This window comes from Acanthochromis polyacanthus, chromosome 12, assembly GCF_021347895.1.
Source record: "Acanthochromis polyacanthus isolate Apoly-LR-REF ecotype Palm Island chromosome 12, KAUST_Apoly_ChrSc, whole genome shotgun sequence".
NCBI lineage: Eukaryota > Metazoa > Chordata > Actinopteri > Pomacentridae > Acanthochromis > Acanthochromis polyacanthus.
Genome location: NC_067124.1, coordinates 39,024,884 through 39,044,341, shown reverse-complemented (window position 1 = coordinate 39,044,341; position 19,458 = coordinate 39,024,884). Strand labels below are relative to the sequence as shown.

At 40.8% G+C, this 19,458-nt stretch overlaps 1 protein-coding gene across 1 annotated transcript; it reads left to right on the top strand.

Moving 5' to 3' along the window:
- Window positions 1-273: 273 nt before the first annotated feature.
- plekhg6 (pleckstrin homology domain containing, family G (with RhoGef domain) member 6) lies at window positions 274-19,425 on the top strand. Its single transcript, XM_051956274.1, has 15 exons — window positions 274-369; window positions 2,533-2,731; window positions 3,587-3,715; window positions 3,808-3,945; window positions 5,818-5,913; window positions 6,020-6,070; window positions 7,193-7,342; window positions 8,719-8,829; window positions 10,658-10,807; window positions 10,908-11,042; window positions 11,137-11,256; window positions 11,446-11,578; window positions 11,668-11,783; window positions 12,005-13,488; window positions 19,068-19,425. Exons 1-15 carry the CDS (start codon window positions 350-352, stop codon window positions 19,240-19,242), a joined length of 3,207 nt encoding a protein of 1,068 aa, XP_051812234.1. The 5' UTR covers window positions 274-349; the 3' UTR covers window positions 19,243-19,425.
- The last annotated feature ends 33 nt before the right edge of the window (window positions 19,426-19,458 follow it).

The following is a 19,458-nucleotide window of genomic DNA, read 5'->3' as shown; positions in this document are numbered from 1 at the left end:
TATCGTTTTTTTAGGGTGGAAGCTGATCTATAATCTTTCTTCCTCCTTTTCTTCTCCTGATAAGCGTGTTTGCTGAACCTCCACCAACTGATTTAAAGATCCTGTTGCCTTTATTCTCCTACGTGGTGATCAATGAGCCCGATCGACGACGATACAGCCCCTCCTCCTCCGATAAACGCTTCCCTCTGCACACATTAACCAGTCTGAGCTCAGATTTGTTGGCTGCAGAATCCAGTTGTTCCCGTCGGGCAGGTTGCAGCGGTGAATGCGGAGGGAGGGAGGGAGGGCCGGCGGCGGCTGAAAGAGGAGGAGAAAGCTAACAGAAACCAAAGATGACTGTGTGAACAACATGGATCCGGCCAAGCCCAGGTAACTGCTTTAAAACTGAACCTTCTGCTGCTCTGGTTCTGCTCCTGTTGACCTTCACAGTGTTGGGCTCTCCTCAGGTGATCTTCCAGGTGTGTGTGTGTGTGTGTGTGTGTGTGGGCCTCAGGTGAGCAGAGCTGAGGTCAAACCGTTGACGAGTCCCTGCTGCTGTCAGTCTTTGATGACAGATTAGTGGAGCTGTCAGTCTGCGTCTCAGACATGAGTTAGTTCTGTTAGTAGATGGTTAAACACGAAGCCTCCTGAGAGAAATTCTTGTCTGAAACCTGAAGCTGCTGCAGGACGTGATGCAGCTGCTGAGCTCCACCAGGTGAGTCCTGGAGTGACTCTTACCTGCACAGGTGAGCTCGCAGCAGCTGTCAGACCGATGGTTCTGTTCAGTGCGGGAGGCTGCAGCTGCTTTACTGTCTGGACCATCCACACAGAACCTTTAGTTTCTCCATGCTGAATGGATCTCCAACAACCTGCTCCTCTGTTCACTGTTTCTGAGCCATGCTACGTTCATTTTATTCATCCACTAGCTTTGATTTTCCTCTGAGTCACTTGTCATCGCGGTTTTGTGTCTTATTTGTGTTGCTATGTCTCGCTTTTGTCATTTTGTGTCTCAATTTTGCTGTTTTGTGTCTACTTTTTGTCATTTTGTCTCGGTTTTGACATTTTCTGTCTCGATGTTGCTGTTTTATGACGAATTTTTGTCATTTTTTGTTTCAGTTTTAATGTTTTTTGCCTTGTTTATATCATTTTGTGTTTAATTTTTGTCATTTTGTGTCTCATTTTTGACATTCTGTGTATTGTTTGTTTTGTTTTGTTTCTCATTTTTGAAGTTCTGTGTCTCGTTTTTGTCATTTTGTATCTCAATTTTGCTGTTTTGTGTCGGTTTGGTCACTTTGTGACTAATTTTTGCAATTTTGAGTCGCGTTTATCTCATTTTTGTGATTTTGTGTCTCCTTTTTGTGATTTTGTCTCATTTTTGTGGTTTTGTGTCTTGCTTTTGTCATTTTGTGTAATGGTTTTGTCATTTTGTGACTCATTTTTGTCATTTTTTACCTCACTTCTCTCATTTTGTCTCATTTATCTCATTTTGTATCTAGTTTTTGTCATGTTGTGTCTCAGTTTTGTTTTGTGTCTCATTTGTGTCATTGTGTGCCTCTTTTCTGTGACAGCAGATGTTGTTTGTGTCTTTGCTGCTCATTTCAACTCACCATGGTTCTTGTTTGAATCTAAAGTCCTGCAGCTCTGTGGAACCAGAACACATGAAGGACAGAGAACTCAGATGTCTACTGTCAGTTAGAATGATGGAAACCAGAGAAGATAAACATTTATTATTGATCATTTATTTCACAGAGAACCGTCTTGGTTTCGCCTACGGGAATAAACGTCGTCTCCGCATACTGGAGATATTTAACCGCTGACATATTTACAGCTCCTATAAACTTATCGAGACACTTTAGTCCTTTTATTGTCTCATATATGTCATTACACGTCTCTTTGTTGTGCTTTTGTAAGTCCATAAGTTTATGTCTCGGTTTTGTCATTTTGTGCCTCATTTTGTGTCTCATTTGTGTCATTTTATGTCTCTTTGTGACAGTTTTGTCTCTCTGTTGTCTCCTCATACTTCACACATTTTTTTATCTCCGTGTTTCCTCTCTTCTCTGCTCAGCTGTAGAAAGATGTTTCTCCATGCTGAATGGATCTCCAACAACCTGCTCCTCTGTTCACTGTTTATTTATTCATCCAGGAGCTGTGATTCTCCTCAGTCTCTCTGTGGAAACACTGCCTGCAGTTCAACCTGAAACTTAATCATTTTAGTCACATGACTGTTGTCACAGCTGAGTCCATCACAGCTTCCTGATTGCTCCAAGGATCTAGGAATCGTTTTGTCTTGACACAAAACTACAAAAAAAAGACACAAAATGACAAAAACAACAAAAACGAAACACAAAATGACAACTGTGCAGCTTCACTAGTGTCTGTAAAACAAACTTTAAAGTTTAAATCAAACAGGAGAAATATTTTCAACAACAGACCAACAATCTGTGACTCTCAGATGAGGTTTTATGTCCTGTCATAAAGGATCAGAACCAGATCTGTTTGGACCCACTGAGTCAGAACCTTTACCTGCTGTAATTATCCACCGTTTGTCTTCAGCTCTTCCTTAAAGGCTCTGAACTCTGGATCAGGACACGAGGTTCTGATGGACGAGCTCAGAGACCCGCTGGATCCAGACAGACCGAAGGACGCCGAGTCCAGAGAGACAGACGCTGTAGACGGAACCACGGCTGCAGAAACCAACCAGAACCACCGGGGGTCAGTAGACCGACTCAAGTTCCAGACGCTGGGATACCAGGTGAGCTACAGGAGGAACGGGTACTTTTACTAGAATACAGGTTATTTTTACAAAACATATGACCCTCATATGTTTTGTAAAAACTTGATGCATTATTTAGAATATTGAAACTGCTCGAAAAAATTATTTTAGTGGTTTTCATTTATTATAATGGTTTATTATTCTGGGCTATTATTGTAGCTTGTTATTCTGGATTATTATTCTGGTTTATTATTCTGGACTATTCTTCAGGATTAATATTTTTTGGTAATTATTTTAAGATTTGTATTCTGATTTTATTATTCTGATTATTGTTCTGGTTTTATTATTCCAGTTTAGTATTGTGGATTAAAATCCTGGGTTATTATTCTGGATTATTCTTCTGGATTAATATTTTTTGGTAATTATTTTAAGATTTTTATTCTGATTTTATCATTCTGATTATTATTCTGGTTTATTATTCCAGTTTAGTATTGTGGATTAAAATTCTGGATTATTATTCTGGATAATTATTCTAGTTTATTATTTTGGATTACTAATCTGATTTATTATTCTAATCTGGACTATTCTTCTGGATTAATATTTTTGGATAATTATTTTAAGATTTTTATTCTGGTTTTATTATTCTGGTTTTATTTTTCTGGTTTATTATTCTGGATTTTTATTCTGATTTTATTGTGCCATTTTATTATTCTGGATTATTCTTCTAGATTATTTTTCTTTTCTATTATTATTATTTTTGTATACTCTTTTTGCGTAATATTATTTTGTCTTTATTATTCTGGTTTATTGTTATTTTATTATTATTATTATGGTTTTATTATTCTGGATTAATGTATTCCTCTCTGATATCTGACTGTGTGTTCTTGTTCTCAGCGGAGAACCAAGCAGAAGGTGGTGACGGACTTTGCCTCGGTGAGTAAAGGATCTTCAGGAGGAACCAAACCCAGAGCGGCGCTGAGGCAGGTTCTGTTCAGTCAGGGAGCCAATGAGAAGCCTTCTGAGGTATGAGGTCATCGGACACATCCAGGCTTGTTGAGGTTGAATCCTCCCGGTTTAAAGCTCGACATGTGACCACATGTCTGTCTGCTGCTCAGGATCGAGGACAGCTGGACGTGTTGAAGCAGGAGCTGGAGGCCTTCGCTGTTCCCGTCAGCCTCAGGTGGACGTGGCAGGAGGAGAACCAAGGAACCTCTCTGGAGAAGAACTGGACCGAGCTAGTCCGGTCTCACGCTGTACGGCCTCACACAGTTTAATTTAATGTAGAACAATTTTAAGAAATATAGAGCAACTTTAACTAATGTAGAGCAACTTTAACTAATATAGAGCAACTTTAATAAAGAGCAACTTTCACTTATTTTAGAGCAACTTAAACTAATGTAGAGCAACTTTAATCTAGAGCAACTTTAATATAGTGCGACTTTAACTCATTTAGAGCAACTTTATAGCCTAGCCGCGCTAGACAACCCACGGCAACGAATTTAATTCTCTGCCAGGGTGGGTCTAGTTACCCTCCATAAGGCTCGAGGCTGGATTCTCCTAAAACTGGCCGGACCAATCACCATGAAGTGTAGAGTCAGAAGGCGGCGTAACTAAGTGACGACAGAGGCGCGACGATTCTGACAGAAACAACCGGCGCACAATAAACAGTTATCTTTGGACTCGGCTTTGGCCACAGCCTTTAAAGATCTGAAGCGAAAATTCAACTTGAAAGATAAACAAAGGACGGCACTGAAGTGTTTCACTGAGAAGAAAGACGTATTTGGACTTATGCCGACGGGATATGGCAAATCCTTAATATACCAGTTGGCTCCGCTGGTTGGGAAGCTAACGGGACTTAGCCACAATCCGCCGGCGTTCTAGGAACTCCGTCAGCCTATTCGTTGCACTGATTGGTTGTATACCTACCCAATTGCTGCAGAGTGATTTGAAAGACAACCTTTTAGCCCGCCTCCCTCCCTGTCGAGAGTTCCTAGACCGTTGTGTCTTAAGAGCTGGGTCTAGCGCAGCTAGGCTAGCAACTTTAACTAATATGGACCAACTTTAACTCATTTTAGAGCAACTTAAGCCAATGTAGAGCAACTTTAACTAATGTGGAGCAACTTCAACTAATGTAGAGCAACTTTAGAGCAACTTTAACTAATGTAGAGCAACTTTACCTCATTTAGAACAATTTTAAATAATATAGAGCAACTTAAACTAATGTTGAGCAACTTTAACTAATGTAGAGCAACTTTAATGTACAGCAACTTCAACTAATAAGGAGCAACTTTAAATAATAGAGAACAACTTTAACTAATAAGTAGCAACTTTAACTAATGTAGAGCAACTTTACCTCATTTAGAACAACTTTAAATAATATAGAGCAACTTTAACTAATGTGGAGCAACTTTAACTCATGTAGAGCAACTTTAACTAATATGGAGCAACTATAACAGACAAATATCACCTCAGATCTTCTCTTTAATTCCAACTTCATATTTGTCCAAAAACAATCAACCCTCAGATCCGCAACGGGTTTTTATAGATGTTCTGTCGTCAACAAGCTGCCAGGATTATTTCATTTATCAGCCAGAAACTGGAGAAACAAACAGAATCACTGGACTTCAACAGTTTCCATCAGGATAAAATACCATATAATTACCATAGTTAAGTTTAAAATGGTCCCATTTCATCAAAATCACTTCATTCTAAACAGAAAATAAACATCTGCATGGATGAGATTCTGTAGAAGACAAAGAGTTCTGAGCTCCTCAACAGAACCAGGATTCAGCTGCAACCAAGAGTCAAAATTAAGAAAAACTGAAGCATGTGGAGATAAATTCAACGAATAAATGTCAAAAAAAGATGTAAACAGTCAAATATCTGCAGTTTGTTCTACTCCACAGTTTAACATCTGTGGAAACGTGTCAGACAGGACGGTTCCAGAAAAAGACGACAACAACAACAATAATAACAACAACAACAATAATAAAATATTTAATATATTATTCATATAATAAAAGTTTTATTTGGAATAATTGGACATTTTTAGATGGGTTTGTTCATGATGAAATGATCTGTTTTACTGTAAAATATCTGCACATTTTAAACGTGTTCCTCCTCAGACCATGTCCAGGATGCAGAGACACCAGCAGGAGGCGCTGTGGGAGCTGATCCACACCGAGCTGAGCTACATCAACAAGCTGATCATCATCAGAGACGTCAGACTTCTACCTCTAATTATTATTATAATAACATGTTATTACTATATTATTATAATACATTATATTATTGTAGCTCTTCTCACAGTCTGTGTTCCTCCCTCAGCTGGTCATCGCTGCTCTGGAGAACCTGCAGCTCAAAGGGTTCCTCCTGGAGGTCAGTCTGAAGTTCTGCTGATGGTTCTGTCTGACTGTTGGTTCTGGTGGATCTGTTTGTTTTATTTGTTCTGTTGGTTCTGTCTGACTGCTGGTTCTGCTGCTTCTGATGATTCTCCTTGTTCTCCTGGTTCTGCTGGTTCTACTGGTTCTGTCTAACTGTTGGTTCTGATGGTTCTGCTGGTTCTGGTGGTTTGTTGGTTCTGTCTAACTACTGGTTCTGCTGGTTCTGCTGGTTCTGTCTAACTGCTGGTTCTACTGGTTCTGCTGGTTCCGTTGGTTCTGTCTAACTGTTGGTTCTGCCGGTTCTGCCGGTTCTAACGGTTCTGATGGTTCTGCTGGTTCTGCTGGTTTGTTGGTTCTGATGGTTCTGCTGGTTCTGACGGTTCTGTTGGTTCTGATGGTTCTGATGGTTTTGCTGGTTCTGCTGGTTCTGTCTAACTGCTGGTTCTGATGGTTCTGTTGGTTCTACTGGTTCTGATGGTTCTGCTGGTTCTGTTGGTTCTGTCTAACTGTTGGTTCTGCCGGTTCTGCCGGTTCTAACGGTTCTGATGGTTCTGCTGGTTTGTTGGTTCTGATGGTTCTGCTGGTTCTGACGGTTCTGTTGGTTCTGATGGTTCTGATGGTTCTGACGGTTCTGTTGGTTCTGATGGTTTTGCTGGTTCTGTCTAACTGCTGGTTCTGATGGTTCTGTTGGTTCTGCTGGTTCTGCTGGTTCTGTTGGTTCTGCTGGTTCTGTTGGTTCTTCTGGTTCTGCTGGTTCTGCTGGTTCCGCTGGTTCTGCTGGTTCTGCTGGTTCTGTTGGTTCTGCTGGTTCTGATGGTTCTGCTGGTTCTGCTGGTTCTGCTGGTTTGTTGGTTCTGCTGGTTCTGATGGTTCTGCTGGTTCTGCTGGTTTGTTGGTTCTGCTGGTTCTGTTTGTTCTGCTGGTTCTGATGGTTCTGCTGGTTCTGATGGTTCTGTTTGTTCTGCTGGTTCTGTTGGTTCTGATGGTTCTGCTGGTTTGTTTGTTCTGCTGGTTCTGCTGGTTCTGTTGGTTCTGCTGGTTCTGCTGGTTCTGATGGTTCTGATGGTTCTGCTGGTTTGTTGGTTCTGCTGGTTCTGATGGTTCTGCTGGCTCTCAGGTGACCCCCCAGCTGCTGTTCTCCAACCTGCCCTCCATCATCAGAGCTCATCAGCTGTTCTGGCAGCAGATCATCTTCCCAATGCTGCAGGAGGTCCGGAGGTCCGGAGAACCGTTCGACCCGCTGAGGCTGGAGGCCGGCTGCCTGCAGGTGGGATTACTGATTACTCACAGTAACTGAGTACTCTAATACTTCCTCTGACAGTAACTGAGTACTCTGAGCTCTGCGGCTTCCTGAACCTGTTTGTTTTGGAGAGTTGACAGTTTGGTTTCCAGTTAACCTAAATGTAAAACATCCGCCGACTGACTGAGGTGTGAATTTATTTAACTCAGATACGTCCAGAACGTGTGGAGGCGATTTTATTTCCTCCATTTCAGCAGAAAGTCTTCATTAAACATGAGGTGTGGCTGCACCACATTTATCTGACGGCTGCGTTCACAAGTTAACGTTTTCACAAATCTACTGTGCATCTAGAAAATGTTGATACGCGCAAAAACAACACAAATAATCACAACAGTGGGGCTGTTTGGTTATAAATATCTGTAGAAACAACAAAAACAGACGAAAAATCAACACAAATGAACACAACAAGTAGATGGAGACGAACCCATGAAGAAGAGACGCAAAATCAACACAAATAGATGCAAAGACACACAAGGACTGATGCAAAGAATTTTCATTTTAGAACAACTTTAACTAATATAGAGCAACTTTAACTAGTATAGAGCAACTTCAATGAATATAGAGCAACTTTAACTAATATAGAGCAACTTAAACTCATTTTAGAGCAATTTAAGCCAATGTAGAGCAACTTTAATATGGAGCAACTTTAACTCATTTAGAACAACTTTAAGTAATGTAGAGCAATTTTAACTAATATAGAGCAACTTTAATAAAGAGCAACTTTACCATATTTTAGAGCAACTTAAACTAATGAAGAGCAACTTTAATATAGAGCAACTTTAACTCATTTAGAGCAAATTTAACTTATATAGAGCAACTTTAACTAATATGGAGCAACTTTAACTCATTTTAGAGCAACTTTAACTAATGTAGAGCAATTTTGACTAATATAGACCAACTTTAGCTACAATATAGAGCAATTTTAACAAATTTAGAGCAACTTCAACTAATATGGAACAACCTCAACTCATTTTAGAGCAACTTTAAGTAATGTGGAACAACTTTAACTCATTTTGGCGCAGCTTTAACTACTTTAGAGCAACTTTAACTACTTTGGAGCAACTTTGACTAATCGCACCAACTTTAGCTAATATAGACTTATTTATATTAAGACATATTTGTTAACACAAGATTATAAAAAGAAAACTCCTTTGTTGAAATTGATGTGAAGGAGAATATTCCTAAACTTGTACCGTATTTTGTCTTTTAGTTTGAAGTTGTCCCTGTTCCTGAGAAACGACCCTGTCAGGAAGGTTAACAGGAGGAACGTTTAGTTTAATCAGAACTAAAATAAACTTTCCTTCGTGTTCCTCTTTAATCCTCCGGCTTCCGTTTGTTCTCAGTTCCACGAGCGCTTCTCGTGCTATCAGCTCTACTGCTGGGAGGAAGAGAACAACCTGGAGTTCAGCCGCCGGCAGACCGAGAGCAACGCCCACTTCCTCACCTACGTCCAGGTGAGCAGCAGCAGCAGCCAATCAGAGAGCAGAGGTCTGTGACCCAGTTAGCAGCTGAATGGAATCCAGTGGTTTGAGTGTTTTCATGAGTCTGTGGGTGAAACCAAACATTCACCGACGTCTGCAGCAAATGATTCAGAACCGAAAGCAGAGCGCTTCTGGGAAAAGCTAAACATGAGGCTGAGCAGAACTCAGGAAAGTCTGGACCCAAGCACAGTGAACAGTTGTGTTGATTTAACACACAAACACAACACAACGCAGTGAACAGGGCTGTGTTGTGTTTGTGTGTTTACCTGGTTTGTAGTGTAACAGTTGCACGCTCAGATGGACAATTAACGGCACGAAAGTTCTAATCAATCATGTTGTTTTTGTTTTGTGTGTCTTTGTTGTTGTTTTGCGCATGTTTTTGCATGTCTTTGTAGATGTTTTGTGGGTATTCATAGCTAGTTTGTGCAGATTTGTAGTTGTTGTGTGTTTTTTTTTTTGCATGTCTTTGTAGATGTTTTGTGGGTATTCATAGCTAGTTTGTGCAGATTTGTAGTTGTTGTGTGGGTTTTTTTGCATGTCTTTGTAGATATTTAGTGTGTGTTCGTAGTTGATTTATGTAGATTTGTAGATTTTTGTGTTTCTGTTGTTTTGTGTGTCTTTGTAGTTGTTTTGTGTGTATTCATAGATGTAGTTTTTTGTGTTTCTGTTGTTTTGTGTGTCTCTTCTGATGTCTTTGTAGTTGTTTGGTGTGTATTTGTAGTTGGTTTGTGCAGCTTTGTAGTTTTTTGCATGTCTTGCATATCTGTAGTTGTTTTGTGAGTGTTTGAAGTTGTTTTGTGTGTCTTTGTGGATGTTTTTCTGTTTAATTGTGTCTGTGTCATGTATTTGCAAGCTTATGTCCTTGTTTTGTGTGTCTTTGTTGTTGTTTTATGTGTATTTTTCAATGTTTTTGTAGTTGTTTGGTGTGTATTTGTAATTGGTTTGTGTAGATTTGTAGTTTTTCTATGTGTGTTGTTTTGTGTGTCTTTTTGCGTGTCTTTGTATTTGTTTAGTGTGTCTTCACAGCTGGTTAGTGCATATCTGTAACTGTGTTGTGTGTCTTTGTGCATGTCTTTCTGTTTAATTGTATCTGTTTCGTGTTCTTGTGAGCCTTCGTTGTTATTTTGTGTATCTTTGTTGTTGTTGTTTTATGCATATTTGTAGTTTTCTGTGCATTTCTAGTTGTTTTTTGCATATCTTTGTAGCTGTTTTGTGTATATTTGTGTTTGTTTTGTGTGTATGCATAGTTGGTTTGTGTAGATTTGTAGTTTTTTGTCTGTCTTTGTTGTTGTTTTGTACGTATTTGTAGTTTTATGTGGATTTGGAGTTGCTTTGTTGCATGTCTTTGTGTGTTGTCGTTGTCTTTCTGCAGGTCTTTCTCGTTAATTGTGCGTCTCTGCGGTGTTTTTGCAACTCTTTGTTATGTTGCGTCTCTTTGTAGTCATTGTGCGTCTTTTGGATTAGCAGGAAGCGATACCTGGTGGGAGTTCCAGGGTCACACAAACAAACACTCTGTGGTGTTGTGTTAGTTTTACTTCCTCTTTCGTCACTTGTGTTTTTATTCATCAAAGCTCTGGGCTCACAGACAAACAGCAGACAGGACCGTTTGTAAAAGCCCTGAGCAGAAATGTTAAAGTCTAAAGTCAACACACGGCACGTCTCCATGGTTACCGAACACTTCCAGCCACTTTAAATTCAAAGTTTGAAAGATTTCAGTCGTTTGTCTGTCAAAAAATAGGAAAAATTGAATAATTTGTGTGTCAAATCATGTGTGGTGTGTGTTGTTTGTTTTGTGTGTCAGTGGGTAGAGACTCACCCCCAGTGTGAGCGGATGCGACTCGGGGACATGCAGGCTAAACCCCACCAGAGGATCACCAAGTACCCGCTGCTGCTGAAGGCCGTGCTGAAGAACAGCCAGGACCCCCACATACAGGACTCAGTCGGAGGCATGGTGAGGGCATCATCATCACATGCACACGGTCTGATTCTGTGTCCCCAGCAGCTGTCCAGAGTGAACAGATTTATAATGTTTGATTCTTTGGCTCCTGCAGCTGACCAGTGTGAACAGCTTCCTGGAGAGCATCAACGACTACCTTCGGCTGAAGGATGAGGAACTTGCTCTGTCCATCTCAGCCCAGAGGGTCGAAGGCTACGAGGTGGAAGGAATCAGCGAGGAGATCGACAAGGTAACACAACTATGTTGTCTGTTGTTATTGTGTGCGTCTCTGTTGTTATTGTTTGTCTTTGTTGTAATTGTGTGGGTTCTGTGTCTGCGGTCAGCACGTCAGAGAACTCTGCAGGTTCGACCTCACCTGTCCGATCAGAGGAACGGGACCTGATGTGGTCCGGAAGCTGCTGCTGGAGGAGAACCTGAAGGTCCGAGGCAGGAAAGACAGTAAGGTGAGCAGAGCTGCTGGTACTGCAGAACATGTTTACTGTCTGCAGAACATCAACATTTATTCTCTGTAGAACATTAGTCTGTTGAACATTAACATTTATTCTCTGTAGAACGTTAACATTTATTCTCTGTAGAACATTGGTCTTTAGAACATCATGTCTGACTGGTTGTTTCCTCTGGTGCTGGTGCAGGTGGAGGTCGTGGCTCTACTGTTCTCTGATGTTCTTCTACTGACCAAAGTGCAGAAGAAAGGGGAACGTCTGAAGATGGTCCGACCTCCGGTGGCCCTCGACAGAACCAACTGCATCGCTCTAAAAGACGGCTGTGAGCAGAACCTTCTTATAGACCACGTAGAGAACACTCTCATTCAGTCTGAACAGGTGCTAACTGCACTGTTCCTCTGGTTCTGTCAGATTCTTTTGTTCTGGTGGAGGTTGGAGAGCTCCAGAGTGCCATGAACGTCCTCATCTTGGTCTCCAGTACCTCAGACAGCTGCTCCACCTGGGTCTCCACCATCCACCAGGCCAAGGTACCAACTACCGCTTTGATAATGTTCTAGTGTGGTTCCACTTTTAGTCACAGCAGCATCAGTCTGGTCTGGAAGAACCCAACAACTGCTGGATGGAAAAATAAGTTTGCAACGTTCCTCCTGTGGTGGAACTCTGACAAAAACATCTGAAAGAGTTCTTTTTGGTTCTGATCTGAATCACAGAGTTACAAAGCTTTTTAATCTCTGTGTTCCATCTTCAGGTAACTCTGAGGAACCTAAGGCAGAAGGAGAACAACAGGCTGGAGAATCTGAAAATACACCAACCAGAGTCCAAACCGGTTGCAGATCTGAAGATAGATGACATGGAGACAGAAGGAGAAGAAGAACCTGTCAGACATCCATCAGGAACGTTTGTGAAGAAGGTTACTGATGAAGAATTGATCACTCCATCAATAAACGGGTCGATAGAGGCAGAACCTCCAGACGAGGTTCCCTCTAAAGACACCGGACCACCGTTCTGGCGCTCCCAGTACAGCAACAGTCTCCGCAAAACACCACAGTACCGCATTTCGGGTCGACAGGCGGCCTTCAGACCGTATGAGTGGATAGAGATGGGAGTGAGACAAGAGCTGTGGAACCAACAGGCGGACGAAGGAAAAGTGGTCGAATCTCAGATAACAAATCAGCCAAACGTTACCTGGAACTACCGAGTCCGATCTGCACCGAACCTGAACCATTTCACCCACAGAACCACTGGACATCCAGTGCAATACAACACAACTGGAACATACCAGCTGATGGTCGGAGCTCTTCCAGATGTGGACTACCCAACAGATGAAAACACTTTACAGTTTCATCACCAGCCGGCAGCGTCCAGGGAGACGAATCCTGGATCATCATCCAGGAGATCCTCAGATCCTGTCCCTGGGAATCAAGACTCCAGGAGGAACTCCACCTGCAGCCAATCTGGAGATGTGGAAATACCTCCAGATCCCTGGAGCTTCTCCAAGAACCTTCGGTCTCCAGGGTTACGGAGGAGAAGACCGGTCAACACCAGTCATGGTCCATCAGCTCAGACGTCCAATCGGTCCGTCCAGAGACAGACTTGGACCTCCTCCAACAGCTACCCGTCCTCCAACTCAGACTCAGACTCCAACCTGAGCATGAAGAGGAACTCGTTGCCCTCCAGCAGCTCAGAAACACACCGGGTTCTGAAGCTGGGCTCCCTGAAGCCCAACCAGGGGATGTTCTGGAACATGACCGACAGAACCTCTGCAGATCTACACATCAACTCTGAACCGGAGCTGCCAGATCTGAAACACCAGACCAAGAGGCCCAAAATGAAGACCCAGAGGAGCGCCTCCATCCCCAACATCATCATAGAAAGAGGACTCCGACAGCCCTCCGGCAGCCTGTTTGCTCCTCAGCATCCAGAGGAAACACCTTCTACTCCTGGATATGACCGCAGCAAGCAGCCCTCACCTCTGGAGGGGCTTCTGGAGAGAGCCAGGGACAGGGACCGGGGGGCAATAAGGAGGGACAGAAACGTCAAGATGGCCTATCCCAGGTCCAGGTATCCTCCTCCCTCACCTTCCTTCTCCACCACACCTTCTCCTCCGCCCAGCGAAGGAGACCGAGACACCGAGTGGGAGGAGGTGGAGCTTCAGAGACACCGACCTTTAACCGTCAGCAAAGGATGGAAAGAACAGCTGGTGGACGGAGACGAAGACGACAAGAGGAACAGGTCAGTGCAGGAACCTGCTAACTGGTAGACTAGTAAACAGATAGGTAAGCAGGCAGGCTGCTTGGTTGGTTGATTGGTTGTTTGTTTGATTGGTTGATTGGTTGGTTTTCCAGTGACCTTGTAACTTCCTAGTTACCTGGTACGTCCAAAAAGGCCCTTACTAGTTTAACTAGTAGACATTTAGCCCTCACCGGTTAACGTAATCTGCCATTTGCACTCACTAGTTAACTCGTTGCAATTCTTCAGGCCAGCATGATAACTAAAGCATGACATGTAAATACAGTGGGTGTGATCTGACAAAATCCTGACACCTGATTGGTTCATGTTTTTGTTTTGAACTGAAGAACCAATCAGAGGCCTCAGAGCTCCTCATTAGCAATTTGTACAACTAGTTTGATTCGTAAGCATTTTGGCGTTCACTAGTTCAACTAATAAACGTTTTCAACCTAGTAAGTTAACCAGGCTTAACAAGGCTTTAACTAGTTAACTAATAAGCATTTTGGTTTTCACAAATTCAACTAGTGAACATTGTTGACCTCACTAGTTGACAGTTATTAAAAATGCCCTTCACTGTGTAACTTGTGGATATTATATGTGATAGTTCACTTGTAAACATTTCTAACCTCTTTAGTTAACTACTAAGGTCAAAAACACTTTCATTAGTGTAACTGGGGGAAATTTGGCCTTCACTAGTTACCTACTGACTCTATCATTGCCGCTTGCTGTCTAGTTATCTTATTTTTTCAACCTATAGTAGTAAAGAGTCTTTTACTAGGTAACTAGTTAGCAGTTTGTTTTTTTACGGTTTCAGTTAGTGAACATTTATGACCTCAGTGTTTAAGTTAAAATTAATCACTAGTTAGCTGGGCAACATTTTGAGTCCTACTAGGTAACTAGTGCAGAAAACTGAATTCAACTAGTGAGCTGAATGTATGTTTGACAAGTTAACGTGTCAGAGCTTTTGCAGCCAAACTGTCAGTTGACTGATGTACAGTAACTATTGGAGAAAACTGATAACTGACTCTCACAAACCCTACATGTTAACAGGAGTCCAGAGAGCCACTAACCAGTTAGTTAAAGTTATTTTTAAACTGGTGAACTGTTCATCGCGCCCACTGAATTAAACTAAACAACAGACATTGAGTATAAAACAGAAGCTTCATGGACACTACCAGTTTAAAGTTCGGACTCACCTTCTCATTTAATGTTTTCTCTTTATTTTCATGACTGTTTGCATCGTAGATTCTCACTGAAGGCATCAAAACTATGAATGAACACATGATGGAATGTTTTATGTTTAGATTCTTGACAGTAGCCACCGTTTGCTTTGATTACTGCTTTGAACACTCTTGGCGTTCTCTGGATGAGCGTCATGAGGCCGAACCTGAAATGGTTTTCCAACAGCCTTGAAGGAGTTCTCAGCGATGCTGAGCGCTTGTTGGCCCTTTTTCCTTCACTCTGCAGTCCATCTCACCCCAAACCATCTGGAACCAAAGATCTCAAATTTGGACTCATCAGACCAAAGCACAGATCTCCACTGGTCTAATGTCCATTCCTGGTGTTTCTTGGCCCAAACTAGTCTCTTCTACTTGTTGCTGTTCCTTAGTCGTGGTTTCTTAGCAGCTTTTTGACCATAAAGTCCTAATTGGTTCAGTCTCCTCTGAACAGTTGATGTAGAGATGTGTCTGCTACTAGAACTCTGTGTGGCATTTATCTGGGCTCTAATCTGAGCTGCTGTTAACTTTCCATTTCTGAGGCTGGTGACTTAGATGAACTTCTCCCCTGCAGCAGAGACGACTCTTGGTCTTCTTTTCCTGGGACTCATGTGAGCCGGTTTAGTGTGACTGCATTTGGGGAAATATTAAAAGTCTTGGTGGGTTCCTGGGTAGTTCCTAGATGGTTCCTGGGTAGTTCCTAGATGGTTCCTGGGTAGTTTCTAGATGGTTCCTGGGTAGTTTCTAGATGGATCCTGGGTAGTTCCTAGATGGTTCCTGGGTAGTTTCTAGATGGTTCCTGGGTAGTTTCTAGATGGATCCTGGGTAGTTCCTAGATGGTTCCTGGGTAGTTTCTAGATGGATCCTGGGTAGTTTCTAGATGGATCCTGGGTAGTTCCTAGATGGTTCCTGGGTAGTTCCTAGATGGTTCCTGGGTAGTTTCTAGATGGTTCCTGGGTAGTTTCTAGATGGATCCTGGTAGGTTGCTAAGTAGTTCCTAGATGGTTCCTTGAAGATTCATTCAAAGTTCTTGAAATGTTCCTGATGGACTGACCTTCATGTGTTAAAGCAATAATGGACTTCCTTGTAGGTTCCTGGGTAGTTCCTAGGTGGTTCCTGGGAGATTCCTGGGTAGTTCCTAGATAGTTCCTGGTAGGTTCCTCAGTAGTTCCGAGATGGTTCCTTGTAGGTTCCTGGGTAGTTCCTAGATGGTTCCTTGAGGATTCATTCAAAGTTCTTGAAATTTTCCAGACTGACTTACCTTTAGTTCTTAAAGTAATGATGGACTGTTGCTTCTCTTTAGCTGATTGGTTCTTATTATAATGTGGATTCTAATAGTTTTTAAATAGGGCTGTCAACTGTGGACCAACCTGACCTCTGCAACCCTCATGTCGTCCTACGGGTTGACCCGTTTTCAAGTTTGAAAATGTGGCAAAAAATATTTTTACAGTGAAACTTCTGATGTCCATATTTTCAACATTTTAGTAAAATTTTTGAACATTTTTTGGTGAGAAAAAAGTTTCTTTAAGAACATTCACAAAAAAATCAACCAAAATCCAACAAATTTTGTTGGATTTTGGTTGATTTTTTTTGTGAATGTTATTAAAGACAATGTTAGAAGTTTTACTGATATGTATGTAATCACTTTAGATTATTTTTAGGACTTTTTTAAAAGATTTTTACTCATTTTTAAAAAAATATTTCCAAGAATTTTCTTGCCAAATTTGTGGGAACTTTTAAGGAAAATTTTTAAGAAATTATTGAAATTTTCTTCCTGAAGGTTTTGCAAATTTTCTGAAATTTGGGGAATTCTTTTGCTGAATTTTTGGATTTTTTTTAGACAAGGAAACAATATTGTTTGGTGCCCGTAAATGAAGACAACAGGAGGGTTAAGACGGCAGCAACTTCCACAACTTTACCTTGACAAGGTGTGAAGTGAAAACCATTTCAGGTTCTACCTCATGAAGCTCATCCAGAGAATGCCAAGAGTCAGCAAAGCAGTAAGCAAAGCAAAAAGTGGCTGTTTTGAAGAATCTAAAATATAAAACATATTTAGAGATATCTCACAATTGTTTGTTTGCTACATGATTCCATATGTGTTCATTCATAGTGTTGACGTCTTCAGTGAGAACCTACGATGTAGAAAGTAGTAAAAAAATAAAGAAAAGGCTTTGATGAGAAGAAGGCTTTTGACTGGTCATGTACGTCAGAGAGATCCAGCAGATTAAACATGCAGCTGGTGTTTCATTTCTAAACTTTACATTTGGCTCATCATTAACTTAATTAACCTCTCTGGTTAGTTGTTATCAGTCTGAGTCTTCACCGCTGAGTAAAACCAGATAATTAGGAGGAAACAGAAACATCTGAGGCATCAAACTTTCCGCTGAGCTTAGCTTTAGAGACACTTAGTGGTTTTATTTAAGCTTCGTTTACATTTTGGAGGTCAATGAGCAGAAACGCATTCAGCAGCACCGCGGACGACTTCTTTAACGAGATGTTAGAGTTCGGCGCCGAAGCTTTATTTATTCACTTTTAAACCCTTTAATATGCACCAGTCTTATCTCAGTGTTTTACTACTTTTATTATAAACATATTTAAGCCGTCACAGCTTCGGTCTTTAAATGAGATTGTGTTTGTTCGGTGGAATTTGAAGCTGCTTCTGAGATGACTTTTCTGCTCTTTTTGATCTGTGAGAATGGAAACTTCACATTACAGCATTTCTGCCCACAGCGTTCTCATTGACACGACAGATGCAGCTTTTATCTCGAGAAAAGTTTCACATTTTCATGCATTCGTTTTAATAACTGCCTCCAGATGTCCAGTTTTTCTCTAGAATTGTTACTGAGTGTTTCTCTGTCGTGGATGAGTGAAAATTAAAGATGCAACTGGTTTCTCGTCTTCTTCGAAATGCACTAATTTGCTTAAATTTTTCCAGCACAGAAATCTAAAACCGAAGGGATTCTGAATAGTTTGTTTATTGCTGCATAAATCAGAAAAAAGACCGTCGACAATCCATTTCTCCATGTTTTCATGAACTAAATGTTGCATAAATCTGGCTGTAAATGATAAAAACCAGAAATCAAACCAGAATTTACCAGTAAAACTTTAACAGATATGAGCAGAAACCTCCCAGTTTATTACTAAAATCGGCTCAATAATTCACAGTTTAGTTTTAACATGTTTTCAGGTCATTTTCCATCAGAATATGAATGTTTTTCAGTAAACTGAACGACAGTGTAAACCCACTGATGAAGAACGTCCACCACAGTGGGCAGTTACAGTTTCGCTCTGAGAGAAAGACACAGAAATGAAACTCATCAAAGTTTCCTTCATGGTAGTTTATGTCTTTTTATGGTAATTTAGTGACCTTTTATGGTAATTTTGTGGTTTTTTGTGGTAATTTTGTGTCTTTTTTGGTTGTTTAGTGTCTCTTTATGATTGTTTTGTGTCTCTTTATCATTGTTTTGTGTCTTTTTGCTTTAACTGTGTGTCTTTTTGTGGTAATTTTGTGTTTTTTGTGGTTGTTTATTGTCTCTTTATGATTGTTTTGTGTCTCTTTATGCTAATTTTGTGTCATTTGCTTTAACTTTTTGTCTTTTTGTGGTAATTTTGTGTTTTTTGTGATTTAGTGTCTCTTTATGATTGTTTTTTGTCTCTTTATGCTAATTTTGTGTCTTTTTGCTTTAACTGTGTGTCTTTTTGTGGTAATTTTGTGTCTTTTTTCGGTTGTTTAGTGTCTCTTTATGATTGTTTTGTGTCTCTGCTAATTTTCTGTCTTTTTGCTTTAACTTTGTGTCTTTTTGTGGTAATTTTGTGTTTTTTGTGGGTTTTTTATTGTCTCTTTGTGATTGTTTTGTGTCTCTCTACGGTAATTTTGTGTCTTTTTGCTTTAACTTTGTGGTAATTTTGTGTTTTTGTGGTTGTTTAGTGTCTCTTTATGATTGTTTTGTGTCTCTTTATGCTAATTTTGTGTCTTTTTGCTTTAACTGTGTGTCTTTTTGTGGTAATTTTGTGTTTGTCGTGGTTGTTTATTGTCTCTTTATGGAGGTATGGTCTTGCTGAGTCACAGTATCACAGTAGTTTGATAAGTTTAGGAGTAAAAAAAATGAACATAATCGACAGAGACTTCATTTATTTATTCACAGTCTGCAGCATTTCAGTGACTAATTCATCAATAATTCAAATATTACCACTGAACCGTCCATTTCTGCATAATTTTACTTTTGGTATTTGAAGAATGTTTTGCTTCTGAAAGCAGAACTTTACAGTTCTTCTCTGAGCTGCTGTTTGTTCTTCTGCTGCTGCTGGTTTTAAGTTGGTAAACGTAGATCGGGTCGCCGTAACGTTTCCATCTCTGCGTTCCAGCGTGGTGTTTGCAGCCGGCACCAGCGTCGACTGGCCTGGCTGGAGCTTCGACGACGACGAGGTCATGGCTTATCTTCGCCACGGAGGCGAAGGTCTTATGGAGGGAATCAACCGATCTCTGGGGCTGTGGAGACTGGAGGAACCTTCGGAGGACGGAGAGTGCTGTCAGGTGTAGAAAGCTCAAACTGGCCGACGGACTGCAGCTTCCACACAACAAACTGAACATAAATCTGTAATTTATGTAAAAATAATGTTGTATTTTTCTAAATGAGTGTATTGTATTTATATGTGAGATGAAGCCCAGCGGGGTTCAGACTGTAAATAACAAATTAAACCAGATTTATTTCTGTTCAACGCACTTTATTTCAGAATCATTTGGTAAACATGCAAA

Bases quoted from the DNA above. Each gene is read 5' to 3' on its own strand.
- plekhg6 (XM_051956274.1), top strand. From the start codon at position 350: ATGGATCCGGCCAAGCCCAG. The intron at 8,830-10,657 runs GTGAGCAGCAGC...TTTGTGTGTCAG, and splicing joins ACTTCCTCACCTACGTCCAG to TGGGTAGAGACTCACCCCCA. The intron at 11,257-11,445 runs GTGAGCAGAGCT...GTGCTGGTGCAG, and splicing joins GAGGCAGGAAAGACAGTAAG to GTGGAGGTCGTGGCTCTACT.